Genomic DNA, 21,059 nt, shown 5'->3' on the forward strand with positions numbered 1-21,059 from the left:
CAGTACTACAGTGTGAAAATGAATTCCGATTTCAACCCTGGCTACATGAGCAAGGCTTGGCAGACACACACTAAAACATGAATGCCTTCACGTGTGTGAGGCTTTAAATCTCACTTTAACGGTTTGAAATGCAGCACAAAAGACGGGGGGATGAAAGACTGAGAAACAAATGAAGCAAAGAGGAAGGTGTAAGAAGATGATTCGAGAAAAGTGAACACAGATGGAGGTGAGAGAAATCATGCAGGGAGTGTAATGACTGAATAAAAGTGGAATAAGTACTCAATTATATGAGATAAAAGAAAATGGTGGAAGAGTAAGAAGCGATAAAAGACAATACAAGAGGGGGAGTCAAAGTGAGGTGGAGGAGAGAAACAGGAGGATGATGCACTCAGACACTGAGAGGAAATAATTGATGAGAGGAAACATTCTCTTCTCCTTCACTCTCGCTCTTTTTATCTGTTTATCTCAACTCCACTCTATCGACAGCATCGGGATAGTTAGAGAAGGAGGGAAGAGGAGGCAGGAGAGGATAAAGATTCCTGGGCAGGACAGACAGTAAAAATGACTTTTCTGCCATTGATTATGAGCCAAAGTGCTGAGACATGTGAGCAACCGCATGGTTTCTCTCTAGTTGATCCAACAGCTGCGAGCAGAAGTGCATCTTACTGAGGCACGGTAGATATGATATGGAGAAATATGGACAGAGATTTTTTGATATTGATGCGATGCAGAATGACTATGTGTTTAGTGAAGGCAGTGATATTGTTGGTTTCCCAATATAAATACCTTGAATGTCCATAAACCTATATAGATACGATAATGAATATATCATTCAGCCCGGAGTTTATTCTTAAAATGCACCTTTTTTACAGTTCTGTCTGAGCCCTGGCGACGCCCACTCTGATCTGATTGGTCGAGCTCGAAAAAGTGGCTTCCTATTGCTGTAGATCTCATGAATCATCAAAGCTGAGTATGTATGAGTCACATTCCATATTTTCTGGAGCCTTTTTATCAAGGTCATACTGGACTGGAGTCTATCTCTGGCTCAGCAAGTGCACACAGGTCAGGTCAGAGACAGTTTCGAGTGTTTCATTTGATCTATTTTCTTTAAACTAAAGTCCTTCTGTTGATCAACTGGGGTTCACTGGACACTTCCTGAAAAAGCCTGAAAAACCCTGACAGCTTCTTGCCACAGAAGAAATCTTTCGGTTTCGGCTTCTCTTGTAAACACTTTCGGCTAGTGGAGACCACTCTAAAGTTTTACAATCAATTTGTTTATGCACAGAAGCACATGATGTCTGACATAAAGACAAACAAAACACTAAGACCTGTATGTTCCCCTCAATGGTGGGAGACATGTGTCTTGGTCTGTCAAGGTCACAACCAACCACAGCTCAGTGCAACGCTGCCGTAAGTGCAAGCTAATGTCTGTAATGCACAAACTGGGGACCACAAAATAGCTGCAGCTTTTCCAACAAAGTGGCCGTTTACGAACCTCAGCGACAGAAAAAAAGTAGCAAATTAGCTTCTTCATATCACGTAATTCGAACTGTCTCATATGACAGATAAACAGCGGCAGTCTCTGGTGTTGAGGCTTCAGACTTCACCATGATCCACTCTAGCAGCTCGCGAGGATATTTGTCGGAATCCTCAAAACATTCCACTTGTCCTTTCCTCATGGGTCGATGGGAAGGAAGGTCACAGTGCTGCGATACTGTCTCGATTTCTGCCCAGCTCCAAACTAACAAATAAGTTTGCTGGTTAGAACGCCAAGGCCAGGTCTGCCCACCACACCCACACACCCATATCGGCTCAAGCATAAGTGGGACCAGCCATCTGTCCGGTTAATGGATAGAGATGAGTCTTTGATCTGATATTATCACTGAAACTTTCTTGGAATCCAGAATATGGACTGTTGTTGTTGTGGCAGGGATTTGCTGAGAGACAAGGAATGTGTCATTGCACAACAGGATGAATTGCAACTTGAAGGACATGTTCTAGTGTGTGTGTCTGTGGGTGTGTGAGTGGAGTTTGTCTGCAGCTAAGAGTCATTATTTGTGCGTGTGGTCTCTCAGAGCAGGGGACTTCCACGGCATCAGTCGGGTGGGTCTTCTGGACCCTGTCATCCTGACTTCCTGCCACCTGAGCAGTATAGTTCAGTTTCACACCTGGGGTCAGGGTCCTGTTGGAGCTTCACAAAAGGCGTGGGACAATTGGCCCGTGCATTTTTGGCCAGTCATTTGTTTCCTTTACTGCTCCTGTGTGACAAAGAAGTTAGGTTTTATGAACTAAAATGAGGGAGGAACCAGCATGGACGGGTGCCAGTGGAGAAATGGAGTTGGCAAGAGGCGGCGACCTCATTCCAAATAGGCATTTTAAGATGAAAGTTTCAGGAGTAAGTTTATCAAACCGCTCCTAAAAAGATGTCATTGTGATGGCAACTTTATGTTGGAAGGCCTGACTTTGTTGAGAGTGACCAAGAGCCATGGGAAGAAGGAGAGAGTCGAGTCTTGATGGTCAAACTGAGGACTCCTAAAAACCTGTTGCACTCCCTACACTTCCATTTCTCCAATTGTTTCTCATATAAAGATCAATTTATTTGCCACTAACAGTGAAGTGAAGGATGATACGACAGTCTTTTAGTCGCCATAATTTAAGCAGGAAAAGGAGAAATACATTCATTCTCAATGCGACATTGACATCATCGCGTCGTGTTGGTGAAGGAGACTGCGGTGCTACTGTCTGCCTGCGTGTCAGAGATTAGAGCAAACAGAGCAAAACAATTATGGCTGAATAAGAAAATCACCCCTCGATGACCCACTCAGACAGCTTAATACCTGGATTGCAGCTTCTGACTCAGTCGGGAATCAACACCAGTCTGCAGCCTAAATCGATGGATTATATAACTTGAGGTTTTGTAACACCTGAAAGTCTGTTTTTAACACACAACCGGCAGATGGTGTTCAGCCCTCACGTGCGCCCAGATCACCAGGCGGATGCAAAGGTCACTTTTTTAAAGTCCCGGAGGAGCACGTGGATGCTTTGGAAAGGCCGCGGCGAATTGTGCAAAACGTTCGTCTCTGTCACCGCGCCGGCGGTCTGAACCACATTTGGGACCTTTCGACTTAAGCTGTCACCATCAGGGAACAACTGAGCGGCCTGAATTCATTCAGTGTTGATTTAAAGGTCCCATGTTGCGCTCAGTACAGGGGCTTTTAAATTGATATTAGATCCCAGAGAAGCACAACAGTGAGATTCTATTGAGAAAATCCTACATTAATCTGAAATTATGTGCAGCAGAAATTCATTGTTTCCCCTCACTTTAGACACCTCTATAACCCCACTGCCGCCAGATGCTCTGTTCATTCCTTAAGGGGTCATCGCGGGGCCCAAATGCTGCCGCCATGTCATTTCATGGGGCCCCACAGGAGCTATAAATTCATACAGGTGAAAGCAAAATGAAAAATACTTTAAAGTGCACCGGCCTCCGCCCCTTCTAACTTGCTTTTCTGAGCTTTTCGTGAATGTGTTCCTCCATTCATGCTCCTTTTTTCAAGCTTACAGTTATTTTATTAATTTATTTGGATATATTTTGCTCTTTTATGATTTTTATTTCTCAATTCTGCCACGTCTTTACCTTCAGAAGTTGCATATATCATTTTTCAATCTATTATGACAGACTCCGACTTGACATTTTCCCCCTTGACTTGACCCCAGGTCCTTACTTTCTCCTCACTTGTCCCTCAGGCGCTCAATTAAAACCCAGACTGACAAAGCAACTTAAAACATTCATGCCCCCCAAAATACTAAGGCGACTCTTGAAACGCTCTGATGACTAGCGCAAACCCACTATTACTGTATTACATAATGATCTTAGAGGTAAATGCCATTTTCCTGCTTCTGCTTTTGCTTGGAAGAACAATGTACATTAAATATGAGTGTGACCTCTTACATAATCACACGTGCTATTGCAGCAGGCCTCGGGAAAAAAGGAAATAGACTTGGCATGATGTTGATCTCTGGAAGATCATTGTGGGAGGAGATGTTTCTTTCATTTCATGAAGGACACTCCTCCTATTGCCATGTGGATCAATAGAGTGGATTCTGTCTTTTCTCCAAGTCTGCAGTCAAAGTGCCAACAGGATTTCATCTCCAGCATGTCCTGGGTCTGACCCGGGGCCTCCTCCCAAATTGTGACAGTCCTGGTGGAGGCCAGTATTCGCAAAAACAGTCATGTTGGGCCCAGTATTAAGAGGTTAAATTCCCTATTCAGCCAGAGTGCCCCGCACTGGACGCCCTGAGTCACATGATCTAGCGCCTTTAGGTGATTTTTTTTCCTTTAACTTCTATAGATTTACAAGTAATGTAAAACCACTTAAAGATCAAATTGAAAAATGGCTGGATTCTCGCTTTCACAGTGCTTAAATAAAAGAAAAGTGCCTTTATTTGAGCATCTGTTGTTGGATGGCTCACACTGCCACCCACTGCCAAGTCCCGATCGATCACCGCGTATTGATCTGTTTCACAGCGTGGCCCTCAGAAGCTCTCTGCTCAGGAGACGGCCACTTTCTACCATTATATTGCTGTGGTGACATTCTTTCTCCATTACGACTGGAAAGAAGAAGACGAATGCATGGCCACAAAGATTTACAATAACAACAGCATTACAGTGAGATGATGGCGCCACAACGCTCATCCAGCCAGAAGCAGTCTCACGAAAGCAGAGTGCATGAAAACCAGAATGAAATCGAAGCCAAACAAAAACCTACTCCTTTGACCAAAAAGGAAACAGGCTGCTGTTTTTTTTTTTTTTTTTTACTGTAAAGCTGCTCATATGAAACATGTACAAGCGCAACAAAAAAAAGAAAACTAATACTAGTACTATACTACTACCACTACTACTATAAAAATAATACTATAACTATTATAATACTACTAAACTATTATCTGATCAGGAAAGAAACTGAATTTACTCCACCAAATGCCAAATTTATTTACACCTTAGCGAGATCTCCAGCATGTTCCGGGCCTGTCCCTGGGCCTCCTCCCACCCCACCAGGCGTCTGTAAAAAGGTCAGGGTCCTGCCTTTTCATCCTTTTCTTTCACTCACGACCCAAAGTCTGCTCCCATAAACAAGTGTAGGTTCGCAGATGACCGATAAAACTAGAGCTTCGCCTTTTGGAATGTCGATTTAATCTTACACGAGGACGTTCGCTCTGAACATGTTGGACAAACCTGCATCAGCATTTTTCTTTCTCGCTCGAAGGCATTGAAGCAGCAAAACTGAACATCAACCATCTGATGAGCTGCAGGGTATAGAGGCTACCTGAGACGCACACTGGAAATGACCTGCTTCCTCGCGCACTTTCCTGACTCTCCAACACGTCAACAGCTGCTCCTTTTATGACTTTTGTTGTACCACTGCAGGACACTTGAAATTCAGATCAATCTGTCGACACCTCCTACCTGCTTTCTAAATATACCCATGTACGTCCATCCCATCACGTCTCATCCCTGCCCTTGCTCTATTAAAACATTAACAGCGCTCCCTGCGTCGAGATGGTCCATAATTCCATCCCGGCTGTTTTATAAAGCAGCCTGATGCCCCAGCTCTTGAGCTCATATACATCCTGTTCCTCAGAGGAAATGGCTGCTGCCCCTCTTGTTCTTATAAATAATGTTGATGGTAAAGTGCTCTGCCGCAGCGCTACGATGCACCAGATACTAAGCTGGGTTTTTATACCGACACGCTGTTTACTGTTAAAGTGAGGATTAAGATTTGGAAAGAGTTTGTTTCCATGACGTCACACTCTGTCTGTCTGGCGTGTTCCATGTTTGCCATTACATCAGGACCACAGACATTGTTAAGTCTTGAAGCTCATCCATAGTGCTGGAGAGAAAAATACAGTTCCACATTCAGTCCAGTGGTGGGGTCAGGACTGCAGACTGTTGGTTCCTGCCCGCTCGTCCTGCATCTATGTATGTTGCATTTGTGGATGACAAACACTTCATTTACTCACTTTTTCAACACAAAACAAAACGTTTAAGCGCATACAAACTGAGCAGAACATCTTTTGTTCTCCAGAAGGCAAACAATATCAACCTATTTTATTACCTCCAGCAGATGATGCTGTTGTCGCCCCTTGTAAAACTCATATATTGAGCCAATGCACATTTAAAGCCTTCACTAGCCAACAACGGAATATTGCATAGCGCTTGACCCATGTACTGAGGTCCTCCCACCACTAGTTGCAGCTCAACAGATCTGTTGCCGGAGCTGCAGACACGCAGGCGAAAACAACGCATTTTGAGAGTGTTAATGTCAATAAAACGCTTGTGATGTTATCGGTTTGATGTTAATATTATGGCAGCACGACGGTCTTAAGTCTGTAAAAATACATATATATTAGATGTGATGTTGTATAAGCCGCAGGGTTCAGACCGCAAGAAAAAGTAGCATCTTATAGTCCGGAAATTACGGCAACAATGAAGGCCCTTAGAGATGCAACAAATACTGCACTAGGTAAAGTCATAGCTCAGACATTACTAGTCAGATTCTGTTCGCAGATTATAAATCAAGTTCGGCTCATGTATTTAACTGTTCAAAATGTCCGTCAAACTCAGGCCAAAATCTTAAGCACCATATTTGTTGACACAAGTTGACAAGTAAGGACCTCATATTAAATCACTTTATGACTATTTTTTTACTTCCAATCTTAACCTAATCTTTCTCACTTTTATAAGTGAAACTCTCCAGTGATCTCAGCGAAGTTTCATAGACTGAAATCACAGGCGAATATAGGCTAGTTATTATTAGAAAGGCCTGTATAGGTAGTTGCTGGTGGGCGAGTGCAGGATTCCCTCATGACATCAACCTTTGATAGTAATTTAATCTTCTTTATCAGGGAACCAAAATCAAATGCCGCGTCCAGACACAAACAGTCTGCATGTTTCCCTGGCTCCGAGTGAGCTGCAGCAGATTAGGTTTCCTTGTGCATTTATTGCTTCTGGAGAAGCGGCAATAGGTTTATGATTTCACTCCCTGCTAGTTTATTTGCACAGTGATAAAACACAGGAGCAAAGCAATAAAAGCAGCGTGATGAAAAACAATGATAGCAAACAGAACAAAGCGAAACAAATGAGAGCAGATCAGACCGCAGGCAAGAGGAGGGAGAGGAGCAGAGGGTGATAAAAAGAAGGGGTGAGCGGACCATGTGAAGGTGGAGACAATGCTGAGGTGGGGGGGTTTAATCTATAAACATTTCTGTGAGTCGATGATGCGCCTGCGAAAAGCCATCATGTGACACTTAAGGGAAAGCGCGAAGAGGACCGGCAGTTCACAGCTCAGCTTTTTTTCAAACAATGTTAAAAATCCAATCCATCGTTGGTCATCAATGTTTCACACGAAGAGCAGCGACTTTTCCCCCTCATCTCTGATGTAAACAGGAGGCATAAACAGTTGAATATTGGCAGGAGTGGTGATATGATGCATTGCGATGCTGTAAGGGGGAAAAATCACATATATGTGACTTTATTCTAATGATGTCAGTCTAGTTATATTTACAGTTAAATTTCCCTCGAGCAACAAAATAACTCGGAAACGTGAGTATTGAACACGTCACAACTGCAGCAGCATATCCAAGTGTCTATGTATTAAAAATTTATCTTAAAGAGACTACAAATGGAGACAATATCACACAATCAAGTGCTGCGATATTTCAGCAAAAATATCGATACAATATTGTTTAATAAAGCACAGTGGTACCTCGGTTTTCAAACGTCCAGGACTTCGAACAAAAATTTTGAGATTCTTTTGCTTCTGATTTCGAACGAAAATCCAGAACTCGAACGCCCCCGGAAAAACATAACGCGCCCCCACGACGCGCTTTGTTATTGTGTATAACGCAGCCTCTGTATGCAGACGTGTCCTGTTAGCTACATTTACTGACTGTTTCTTCTTCATATTGAGGTGTAAAACCTTTCCTGTCTCCGCACTGGACCGTGGTAGAGTGTCACAGGGGAGGTGCTCGCTCTCCACACCTCCGAGGCTGGAGCGCTCACTCCAGGGTTTGATGTCCTGTTGTGGGCTGGAGCTGGGACAGGGATGAGGCGAGTCTGGGACAGAGCGTGACTTGGTTTATGACTTTGTCACAGCCAAACTGCACAGAAGCGCACATTCAGAGCTGGACACGCACCGGGCACCTCTTCACTTCTGGAGAGACGTCACTCACTCGGCAACCCCTCCCACATGCAGTGGCCACACACATAGACGAACAGCGCACCTGCAGCAGACACTCTACATTCACTCCTACAAAAGACTATTTTAAGGCTTGGAACGCATTATTTCTTTCTCCATTCATTGTAATGGGAAAAATCGATTCAGATTTCGAACAAAATCGCTTCTCGAACGGCCGTCTGGATCGGATTGTGGTCGAGAACCGAGGTACCACTGTATTGCGATATTTGAGTGTATTGATATTTTCTTTTCTGGTTAATATAAACAAGACTCAAATTGGGCAGTGACTTTTTGTTTTAAATCACAGCAGCTGTGGTCTTGTCTGGTCTTGACAGAAAAAAATAAATCGAGAGCACAGCCAGGGCTGAGAGGAGTAAAATGGAGAGTGAAAATGCCTTGAAAGTCAAAGTGGAGAGCTACTGTATGATCTCCTTCACCTATTCATCATTGTATACAACCAAAATTCTGACTCTTCATGTCAAATAGAAAAGGTGTTCATTCATGTTCGAGGGCAACCTTCGCACTCCCACGTGAAGGGAGCCATTTAATAATGCAAAGCTAAGAACTGGGCTGTTTGACCACGTGACACATCCTCGACCTCACAAAAACACTTGCAACGCAAAGCAAACCCTTGCTTGGATCTTGAACATATTTCAATTGCAGTTCAAAGCCTGATATTTTTGCTAAATCTGGTAACGCTGGCTGAGTTTCGGTGAGGAGAAGGAGCTGCTCGAGGAGAAATGGAGAGGTGAGGGGAAAGGGAATGGGGTTAAAAGCCCGATCATATGTTGTGTTTTTCTGCCTGGAGAATCCATTTACAGACTGCGGATAACTAATGGACCGGAGAAGAGAAGGAGAAGAGGAAAAGTTGCAGACTACACCCTTTACCCTTTAACCAGTCCTGCTCAGAACCACTGCACCATTACAGGAAGCGCTGATCTCATAAAAAAAAAAGAGACAAATAAATGAAATAAAATGTTGAAAATTCAAAATTATTTTATATATATTTTTATAATTTCAAAGCTTAGTCTTGTAAATTGTTAAGTAGTGTTAAAAATTATTGTTTTTAGATGAAGCAGATCGAGGAGACAACAAGGAAGCGACACCATTTCAAGTGGGGTTTTCCTTTCCTTTATGTAGCATGGAGGGAAAACCCCGCCAGTATCAGTATATGGAGAAGACTCTCAGCCACTGTCAAGTCACTAGAGCTTTGGTAAGTTATCCGTAAGAAGTAGGGCTGTCAATAGATTCCATTTTTAATCTCAATTATTGGCACTAAAGCGGAGTTAACTCGCGATTAATGACCGATTAATCACACATTTTGTCACTGTTCAAAATGTTATTTAAAGGAAGGTGCTGTCAGCACAAGAGCAGCCAACAATGCTTTCCTCATGCTAACACTAGCTTACTCCAGCAGCCCACCATAACAGATTCATTCTTTTGAGGCACTGAAAAGGCAAAAAAAATGCGAGTTAACTCAGCTTTACTGCGATTAATTGAGATTAAAAACTTGAACCTATTGACAGCCTGAGTGAGACGTAACAAGAGCTTTAAAAAAACAAATTTAAAAAAATTCAAACGTAAAACATGTTGGCTTCAGAACAAGTAGAACATCGCAGGTACTAGCATGAGGTGCTAATAATACTCACATGCCCAGAATAAATAGACTTTAAATTAGGCCTGGGTGGATTGATCTGAAATATTGATCGTATGAAGATCACATTAGTGTCTGGAGGTGATCAATATTTGTCGTTTGCTATCAACGATAGCTCACTTGCTTTTAAATAAAGTCAGCCGGTGCTATCTGCTTCCAACTTTGCTTTTTTAATAGATGATGATTTGCTCATTATATATTAACCAGTACGGGTTGATATATATATATATATATATATATATATATATATAGAGAGAGAGAGAGAGAGAGAGATAGAGAGAGAGAGATAGATATATATAGATATATAGATATATAGAATAGATTTGAATTGCTGCAGTTATTTATTCCCGTGGCTTGACATCTGGATTGGCTGCCAGTCAGATATGAAAACAACACGTCTGACAGATAAGAACAGAATAGAATAACTCAACAACCCTCCTTGCAGGAAACGGAGAAGATGCTCAGTCGCTGAGCGACAAACATGGCGACACCACGCAGAGCAACACAGTCAAGACCTGGTTTTTCAGCAGCTCCGCTTTATGCTGAACTTTTTTGAGTCATTCATCGCTACGGTTCCCATTCACACCTTTTGAACGCATTCACAGCAGAGTGGGAGCAGTGCCAGCGAGGGTTAAGAAGCAGGTTGATCAAAATGCAGCCTGGTTCTCATGAACTGGCGCTATTTGTGATGCTTTGAGCGGCTCTTTGAGGAGCAGATAATGGCTCAGAGGCTCAAGCGCTGCAGGGTGAAGACAGTGTTATCCAACATACAGAGCAACTGTATCTGTGAGTCCGAAAGTATGTGAGGGGGAGTGAACTGGCTAAGATACACTCAGGATAGCGCTGGTGCTGCAGGGATTCTTGACTGGAGAGTCTCAAACAGTGGTCAGAACCTGAGAGAGATGAGGCAGATGTTGGACTCACCCCAGCGTTGTCATGGTGACGATGGTGTACCAGAAGGAGGCAGGGATGGAGGTGAAGGTGGAACCCTTGGTGCCTTTTTCAGCGTAGAACATGACGGTGGCGAAGATGATGATGGCCATGGTGAGGGAGAAAAGCAGGAAGCCGAGTTCAGAGGCGCAGCTCTTCAGCGTGTAGCCCAAAATCCTCAAACCCTGTGAGTGACGGGAGAACTTGAAGATCCGGAAGACGCGGAAAACCCGGAGCGTGACGAAGGCGCCGCTCACGTCCTCGTTCTCGGGCATCACCAGGCCTATGTAGTAGGGCATGATGGCCACCACATCTATCACCGACATCACCGAGCGCATGAATTTGCAGCGACTGGGCGCGGCAAACAATCGCATCAGGTACTCAAAGGTGAATATGAGAACACAGGCGGTATCCATGCAGAAGAAGGCCAGCTGGTATTTCTCTCCACAGGGAAGGTCTTTGACGCTGCCTTTGGGGGGCCGACACGGGACGGTCTCCACCACGTTGGCGATGACAGACACAGCGATGAAGAAGCCGGTGACATAGTAGAAGACCAGCGCCATGGTGGAGGTGTGGGGGTTTTCAAAGGCTCGCCACAGCCGCTCTCTCGGGGTGCTGTGGGGGGGCAAGGGGGCATCCATCGCCTCATTGGCTTCTGTGTCCTCAGCGAGACGTTCCTGGTTCTCCTTTTTCCTGTCTCGATATTCCTAGATGGAGAAAGACAGCAATGAAAACTGAGTGTCATCATTTTCCAAAGGGGCCGAATGAAAACATGGGACGCATGACAGGAACACTTATGTATGGTCAAATTAAATATTTTATCATACGATTTTTTATCATAATATTTATATAAAGGAATAAAAAATACATTTATGGTAAAAATATATATTTTTTATATTATTTTTATTTATTTATATTATATATTGAAGCTGCCTGTCACTATTTAGTATTATCATTTTAAAAGTGAAAATTAAATGAGTCACTCCTCCGCACAGATAAATAAGGGGAAAATATGACTCATAAAGGAGTCAATAAGAGGAAATACCACTTCAAGAAAAGCCCACAAAAAAAAGCAATAAAGTGCCAAATAAGATGAGTCTCTTCGAGGCGCCGAGTTTCTGGGGACTCATCGCTGCTAGCGTAATGAGTTTGATAATGGAGTTTGAGCCCTGCACTTGTTAGTGATCCCCTTTAGATCAATTAATGGTTTTACGCTGCCTGCTGATGTTTCCCTCCAAAGACCCTTAATGAGATCAGCAGCTGAATAACCAACATTACAGCCAAACAGAAGGAAATATAAAGATCACTCGCTCCCCCGGCCTCGGAGGGGCCACACAGTTAGATAAGATGAAGGTGAGGTTGAGGTTCCTCAGAGGTAGCTGGACTTGGAGGTGCAGCCGTAATGTGGATGAAGCACAGTGGAAATACTGTGAAGTGGTTGTTTTGGACTAAGAAAAATGCAGTGAAATGAGTTTGGATTTACGAGGGGAGTCCCGTGTTCTGACTCATGGTGCAACTCAATTCATCACCTCAGTTAAAGCCAGGGCAGCTAGACTCTCAGACCAGTGAGGAAAAAGAGGTACCTCCATGCAGCAGTCGCCAATAATCTCTGGGACGATGCCATAAAAGGCCAGCTCTTCATCAAAGGCCTGGATGCACTCGTGTCTCGGGTAGTGGAGCTTCCCAGTTCGATAGAAATTCAGGATGTGGCGGAACATCTCCGGGTCTCGATCGAAGAAATATTCCTGGGTGTCCTCGTTGTAGAAAAACTCCTTCTCTGAGGAGCCCAGCAGCGTGTCGGGGTAGCGGTCCAAAGTGTTCTTCCATGTCTGAGGAGGAGACACAGAGGAAACTGCGCTGAGCTTGAACATCACAGGGGGAGATGCAACGGCTCGTGTTCCCCAGTCATGGTGGTCTCCCTCACAATAAACACGCTTTACAGGGTTGGCTTCTTTATGAGCCGACCTTTTCAGCTCCGGTCCAAGCATCCGACATCCGAGGGACTTTGGATGTTTTTCCAGGCACATCTGGCGCAGGAAAAACATCACACAGTGGTGCCCAAAGAAAAGTAAAAAAGTAAAAAGTCGCTTTTTAACTTCATTCTCAAAGCTAAAAAGCAGCACATATTTCAGTTCAGGATGCTGTGCATTGTGTAGTAAAAGAAGTTAAACCCAGTCAGAAGTAGGAGCAAGTCCAGGGACCGTCAGTATGTTTTTGAACTGTGGGAGGAAACCAGAGGATGCCAGAATGGGAGGGACATACACGCAGAATGGAATGCAGTCTTTTCTTAGGGCCAGGAAACAGCTCCAGAGAAAGTTATTGCATCCATACACAGCACTGTGCCACTCTGTTCATCCACCAAAACACCTGCAAACTATTGCCAAAAAAGTAGAAGAAACACCTTCTAATTCATTTAATTGTTAATCCCACTGTCGAAAACTTTGAATCTTGGAACTTGCTGACTCTATATTTACTCTGCTTCAGCAATGCTTTGAGTAAATCTATAGTTATACCAACAGACTTCAGTGATATTGAATTGAAATGGCTCAATGACCGAATGGTGGGAGTGACAATCCAGTCAATAGCTGATCAGATGAATATTTGGAGTCACTTTTGGATGAGAGGCTTCAGCACCGTGAACAACAGTTCTTGTGCAGTGAAGTATAATCTCATACGAGGAGGTTGGAGTTCTTCGAACTGAAAGTGCAAATTAGCATAAACACTTCGCCCCTGAAATGCCAAATTTGAATGAACATTTAAATGAAAACAAAAAGTCTTAGTAAAAGTCGCATTATATAATATAATCTGATGTTACATCAGTGCAGGAAATGGAAAAATGTGCACACGACTTTATGTTTTACCTTATCGTCAAGGATTTCTAGTTGATTTACACCCACTAAAATTGCACAAGGAAGGGTTAAGAAGACGATAAAAGAATGACATCAAAGCCAGTCAGCAGTGTTCAAGAAAATCTTCTGCACTGAAGTGCAAATTCATTCCTTTAAATTATAAAACCAAACTAATGATGCACAATTAGGAGTTGCATGCTGGATGCTGTCCACTCATTTGCTTTTTCATCTTTCTAATAAGCAGTTATAGCCCACAGCTGAAATGAAGTTGGTTAAAACAAGAAGGGAGCAGCGCTGAAATTGAACTGAAGACTGGTCTTTCATATGAAAATGAGTCAGACATGAGTGAAGTGGGCCGCCCACGGCCCTTTGCCTGTGTTTGCCCGGGCGTCATGAGGGAAGTGTGGAAGGTGACATACGTGTGTTGCGTCTTCATTCCCATCTAGTTCTTCATGGCTTCAAAAATAATGCAATTTATTTAACTTAACTTGAATTTATACAACTTATGTTTTGATTTTTTTTTTTACCCACACATCCCCCCCAAAATATTTATTATTTTAATATTTCAATTTTGAAATTACAATTTATTTATGCATTTTTTTGTGTCTTAATATGCTCATTCCTCTACTGAGGTTATATTTAGATTATCTTTTACTGGAATCTTTACGATTTTGTATTTTTTTTTCTCCATAAAACATTAAAGTATCATATTAATGTTTCATTTTTGCCTTTTAGTAACACATGCTAGAACAAACTTCACTTCATTTGTTCTAAAATTGAGAATTGATTCAAATAAACTGATCATGATTAAACCCATTTTAATCTCTCACAGCAGAATTTAAGTTGAAGCTCTACAGAGATCAGGGTGGGAGTGCTTCAACTTTTTGGTTATGACATCACATTGTGAAATGTGGTGCATCCTTCCCTGGTACGAGGGTGACTCACCTGAAACCTCACCCCACTGACGTTGACATACAGGATCTCATCTGATCTGGAAGAGTTGTCCACCGGAGGCTTGGGCATCGTCTTCTTCGCCAGCGGCAGCCAGCCCACAGCCGCCGCCCGGGCGAACGGCAGCCATGTTGCAACCCCCGCTGCCATCTCGCGGTTCTAACCAGCAGATATCAGATGGTGTCCTTGTTTCGCCTACTGAAGTGGATGTCGGCGCCTCTGCAGGAGGCCTTGAAGGTTCCCTGATCAATGTCCCTGCCGGGGCTTCCTCGACCGCTCGGGGATGAGAGAAAGGCCGATCATTTTGGAAGGGGCAGGAGGGGGCGGAGGGAGGGGATAACCCAGCATTCAGGTGTCAAGCCATGAAGGACTGTTCTGAAATCTGTGGCAAGTCTGTGGCTCCTTTTAGAATTAGAGGATGTTGCACACTGTCCAGGTGACGGAACCGGCAGGCACCAAAAAAAGACTGGCAGAACAGTGTCCTCACTCAGACATATTTTTATCTTGTCTTCTCAAGGGTCTGGAGCAAGGCGAGTGTGCATAAAACAACCGCAACGTTGGCGTCAAACATCGCTAGTGGGCCTCATCCCAGCACCCTCCAGGTACAGAAGGGTTAAAACAATTGGCCTCCACCCTTCATCCTTCTTTTCTGTCTGCTTCTTGTACTCCCCCCCTCTGAAGACGGATTTGTTGCAGCTCCGCAGCCTTTCAAATTCTTATTAAATTGTGATGATGGTCCCTGAAGTTGCAAGATAGACAGAATTGCTGGGGTTGCTGCCTCCCTCTAAGTGTTTCTCTGCTGAGATTATGGATCTTGCTGGTCGTCCAAATTGTTTTTTTGCTTTTGCTTGCGATATTGCCGACTGTGATTTTCCTTTTCTGTCTGACCGGCTTCTCCTCTACCTCTTCTTCGCTCGGTGCGTCTCAGGCGGCGTTGCAAGGAGGCTGAGCTGTTCCGTTGTTGGATTCTACTTCAGGTCCATGTATGGGCGACCTGTCAGAAAACAGACAAAGAGATCGAGTAAGAGACAAACCAGGACTGAAGGACAATAAAAGGAGAGGGATTAGTATCATGGAGGGAGACAACATGTAAACAGCTTGACCTTGATATTTGTCATTAGGTGAGTGTTTTTATTGAGTTTAAGAGGGCAAAACCAAGGTCACCTGCCTTGGTGAATCGTCGCCGTTGCTGAATAATGAATGAAAACTCTCAGCTCCGCAGATTTGTCTGCATCCGACAGCAAAGCCTCAGTTACCACTAAGCACATACGAGCCACAACTCTCACTCACACACCGGAGCGCACAACATTAGCCCCAACATCAGTCATTTACGTGTCGAAAGTTTGGACGTGGGACGGCAGGCTCGAGGGGAGCAGAGCACAGATCAGGCTGGAGATGGTTCTGAGGCATCGCGCCAACCACGACACCACAGTGTTGCATTAGTTGCACTCATTCACTCCAAGTTCGACCACTTATCCCTTCAAAACAGGGTGTGATGGTGCTGGAACTGACGTCCATTTGCGCATCATTCTGCTATTTAATGGCCAAGAGTTCTGACTTTTAATGGAATCGGAGATTTGGTTGGATCCATTTCCTATTCTTCCACTTTATCACCATCATTTCATTCAGCCATTATCAGCTGCATTTATTGCCAGATTTGGGCGGCGGGCAACTGTAAATTGGCTTCTAAGCTAGCTCTGATATAGGAGTGTCACACTCAGGAATGTTAGCACAGGCACCTGAACGTCTCCGAAGAAGAAACAAACATTAGCAAGTGGACCTCCCACCGCAGATTTGCCGCGTGACATTCATGGAGGTCCCTCCTTGTGTGGGTCTTCCACTGATATCATTGTGTTGGAGTTGTAATATCGACGGCGTCTCTGCAATGCTTTTAATCCGCAGCTCCTGGATCAGCGTTTCGTAGGCCCTGGAGCTGTTGCGGCTTCCAACCAGGAAAGCTCCGGTAATGGGACTCACTGGGTTTTATGGTTATTACTGAGTGCAGGCTGAGAGCTGACGTCTGAGTCAGAGGATTTCCTGTTCAACAGCTGAACTGAGTATGAAATATCTTCAGAAACGGGATTGTAGTTTCAAGATAGAAGCTCATGGTGGAGGCTCCGGTAGAGGGGAAGAAGGTGCGGGAAGCCCTCTCCAGTGACCCAAGCTCTCTGTAAAGGTAAGGACGGACAGTGGAAATGGAGAACATCAGTGAAGTTCTCCATCATGTGTCAAGTGGGTGGGCTCAGTTAGGGATTCATCCCTGAGTCAGGAAAATGGCTGGCATCACTACTGCCACCTTGCTACCCACTGAACTGCTGCACTGCATTATGGGACTCATGATAGACATGTAGTTATGATGGGGCCATTTTTAATAAAATCGTGGGCCATTTGTGGCCCCCAGGCCAGACGTTTCACATGCCTCCCACTGCGGTGGAGTGATTTATTCAACTGAAATCCCTGTCACGCCGCCAGGAGATGAATGACCGACTGTTCATTCATTCATTCTCCTCTGCTTACCCCCTGTGCGGGAACTCAGGAGACAATAATCCCCTACTGCTGCACATTTTGCCAAGCGACTTCCTAAATGACAAACGCTGACATGACAAATGGCGCTGCACATATGATATTAGCATCAACGATGACTCAATCAATAGCAGGACAACATGGTGTCTCCGGCCGCTGGTCAATGAAGTGAGCAACAAGCTTTTTATATCCGATCGAAAGGTCATGAGCAGCACATTTCTGATCACAGATCAATCGGAAGAAGGAAGCAGGATTTTGGAAGACGTGCATTCAGGACGTTTTTTTTTTTTTTTTTTAGATGAACGCGTCGATCTATATTTTAAAATAAATGATCCTGTGACTTCAGTTTTGGAGTCTAGTCAGCATCAGTCTAAATGTTTTAAACCATGGTCATTTGCTAACTTTAGAACACAAATTGTTAGTTCAGGTGTTTCTGCAGCCGTCGAAGAACTGGACTGTCAGCTCAGATTCAGAAGTTTGGCGTCTGCTGATGGACCAGGATGTGACATGGCCTTGCTTTGACCCGCCTTTAGATTGAGGTGGGAGTGGGTCCAAGTTTTGAATTATAAAGGAGGTTGTCCCCATCACTGAGGGTGAGGGATTAAAGTGGTGTGGACCAGCCGAAGCTTCAGGTTAGAGGGGCTTAACCTGCCGTGTTCCTGTGCTTCACGACAAGTTTGTTGAAGTTAGATCCTCTGAGGGATTAACAGGAACGTTTCTCCATCTGAGTCGCAGCCACAGGGATTCGCAAACAAACCTTCAGCTCAGAATTAAATTGTCATTGACTCTTTTTGTAAATTCACAACAGCAGTGCTTCTGATGCTGCACCCACGAAACTGTCTCTCCAGATCTGAACGCCACCTAAAGCTGGTGGTTTATCAGAGGTTCAACCACAAATAGATGACATTCCTTTTCAGTAACTATTGACATTCGCACTGCAATAAAAAGCACAGCATCACTTTCCAGAGTCTGTGAAAAGATCTGCACCTTGTGAGCTGAGGTTACGTCCCTCTTTGATGGACTTGGAGCGGCCGCGTCTCACCAGGGGACTGACTTTAACATCCACATATTGGACATAAGGATTCACGACACACAGTTTTGTGTCTGTCGTGTGTGTGCGACACACAGAGAGCATTCTGTGTTTTCGCTTCAGAGTGAGAAACCATTAGGTTGCCATCACTTAGTTGCTCCGAAAACCCGCAACAACAACCGCACTGGCAGCAAAGAAGACAAAAGAGACTCAACTCAATCAAGAGAAATTCAACTGCTGTTTAGCAAAGGCGAGATTCTGAATAGATATTACGGTCTGTGACGAGAATTTGACATTGTTTCATATCAAGACTGGATATCAAAAAGGCAAGTGTGAAGTCTAGATTCTTTGAAATGATCTTATCTTCAGTCAAAATGGTCGAACTCACTCTATTCTGTACGTTTTCGATACTAAAAACAAATCACACAATTTAAAAACGGACTCAATCCAACCTCTAAACTTATGCAGCCGAAAACAGAGACAACAAAGAAACTCATTCAAATCCACACACGCCACCAGCAGCTCCGCCGCCAGGGTTGATAAAGCATTTAAAAAAAAAGTGAGGCATCTCTGGTTGCTATGATACCATCCATTGTCAAAAACAAAAATGCGTGACGGAACAAAAATAGCTGCACAGATATATTCCCTTCAACACATACATTACTACACACATCAAAAGTGTCGTTTAATATTTTAAAAAATCAAATCTGCTATGAGATGAGCTAAAAATATGTGTTTGGCGTACTGAAATCCAAAATAACTAGCATTTTACTAGCGATCAGTAGTTTTTAAAAAACAAAATCCTGAAAACACACTGGTTTATTTTGACTCAGTCCCACACACACGCCATCCTGCTGCCCGAAATACTCCAGTGGACACTAAATATGGATCCATGTAGGGCTCAAAATAGGTGCACCTGACCGCCGCTTGCTGTTCACTGACTAAATTATTAAGATTTAAGAGGCGCCACTGCCTTTTGTTTTGGACACAACATGCAGCAAAGAGACAACAAGATGCTCCACCCATCACGATGGCGAGAGCTTCCACCGTGTCTGAAGTGGTGCGTAGATTCCAACGCATCCCTCAGTACATGAAAGAAAACTTGATGCATAATACAGGGGTGTAATGGAGAAGTGTCCTGGTCAGGCATCTGCAGCAGGTGTGAGATTATTAATGGAGTATTGATCATCATGAGTCCATGTGTGTGTGCATGAAAGCCGCCAGCCGTTTATGGCGAACACAGAACTTCATCACTTATTTAGACCGAATTACGTCAACTGTTGTGCTCACACACACACACAGGAAGAGTCAGAAACGCACGCACAAACCAACTTTCCCAGGTTTCCAGTGGCAGATTTCATCTCCAACTGAGGTGCCCTCTCTACTTTCATTTCAGTTGTCCTCTTCTCCACAAACTCCTGTCCCACTCCACCCCGCCGTCCCATCGTGCTCCTGCTCGTTCTATTCTCAGCTGTAGCGCTCTATCTGGAGCAGTTTCCATCCTACTTACCGCTGCTGCTGCTGCTGCTGATGATGATGATGAAGGTGAGGAAGGTAAAGAGTTTCCAGGTGAAGGCCGGACAGCCGGACACAGGAGGATAGAGGAGCAACAGTCATCAAAAGAGTAAAAGAAGTGGAGGAGTGTTGTTTTACTGCCTCGGATCTGTCCTGCTCTGCTGCCGCGGCAACAACCACATCTCCTGTCATCCCTCCTCTTTCTCTTCCTTTCTCACTCTCTTTCTATCTCTCTCACACTTTCTCTCTCGCTCTCTCGCACACACACTCTCTCTGGCTCCACCTCTCCTTCCCTCGCTCAAGCCAACCCTCTGTCTCTTGTTTCTCTACCTCTATTTCTGTTCCTTGTCACTTCTTCTTCTCCACACACACAGCAAACCAAAAACGCTTCTCAGCCTGTGTTTAAGTTGGCAAACACAAATAATGATCATATATCATGCTCGTACTATTCAACCGCTTCACTCCTCAAATTCTACTCATTTTAACTGCCAGCACCCACTGATTCAGGTTTAAAAAAAAACAAGACTGAAAAGAAACACAGCAGAATGTGAGACATTTTCAGAATAAAAACAAACAAACTCCACTTCATGGAGGCTTCGGTAGCCTTGGATTTTCTCAGGTAAAATGCATTGAACTTCATCAGTTCAACCTAATATGCACATACACACCGACTGTTTTAGAATGTAGCCAATAGAGCGCTGATTTCCGTGCCAATCTCCCGCCCACAAACCACATGCTTTTTCTTAAACACCTCATGCAGTTAAAGGTTTTTAGAGTTGTGTTTACTGTTGTAGTACTAGGTCTTGTCTGGGGTCAAGTTGTGGTCTAGAATTTTTGTGAAGACCACACAGCTAATGTGGGGGTGTTTTTGAACCACACAATGTATGGAATTGCTTATTTAAAATGGAACTAGTTTTTGTTTTGAAAAACTTGCCTCCATTGTTCAAATTGATGCTGTATGCAACGCATCTTATTGTCTTTTATACGCAACAGAGACGCAGCAAAAAGGAACAGCTTTAAATGCAGCATGAATGCAGTCAGTCACTTGCTTTTAATCCCAGGTTTGTGTGAGTGTCATTGAACACAACATCACATCTGAACTGAAAACATTTCAGCTCACAGTTGTTCCAAAGACTCTACAGCAGGTGAGTTGGACTTACCGACGTTGAGAAATGTGTTTTTCAATGTGACACTTAGACAGGTTTGTAGGCCTTGTCTGGGTCTTACAGCACAAGTCGGGTGTGCACAGTCGAGTCACCCAAGTGAGTCACGTGATGTACTTTCAATTACACCTGGAAAGATTTGTTTGACACGTTAGAATGAAACTGATGAATAAATAATGGGTAGCAAATGGCTTTGAACTGACCTCT

The 21,059-nt window shown here is 43.9% G+C and overlaps 1 protein-coding gene across 1 annotated transcript in view; it reads right to left on the reverse strand.

Moving 5' to 3' along the window:
* Positions 1-19,881, reverse strand: part of kcnd1 (potassium voltage-gated channel, Shal-related subfamily, member 1) — a 37,232-nt gene extending 17,351 nt beyond the window's left edge. The window contains exons 1-4 of the mRNA XM_053850383.1: positions 19,685-19,881; positions 14,616-15,615; positions 12,405-12,650; positions 10,816-11,528 (exon numbers count right to left, since the gene is read on the reverse strand). Coding sequence (XP_053706358.1) covers positions 10,816-11,528; positions 12,405-12,650; positions 14,616-14,771 — 1,115 coding nt within the window. The 5' untranslated portion in view covers positions 14,772-15,615; positions 19,685-19,881. The remainder of the gene's footprint in view (positions 1-10,815; positions 11,529-12,404; positions 12,651-14,615; positions 15,616-19,684) is intronic.
* Positions 19,882-21,059: the final 1,178 nt, after the last annotated feature.

The sequence above is a fragment of the Synchiropus splendidus genome, chromosome 18 (assembly GCF_027744825.2).
Source record: "Synchiropus splendidus isolate RoL2022-P1 chromosome 18, RoL_Sspl_1.0, whole genome shotgun sequence".
In the NCBI taxonomy this organism is placed as follows: domain Eukaryota; kingdom Metazoa; phylum Chordata; class Actinopteri; order Syngnathiformes; family Callionymidae; genus Synchiropus; species Synchiropus splendidus.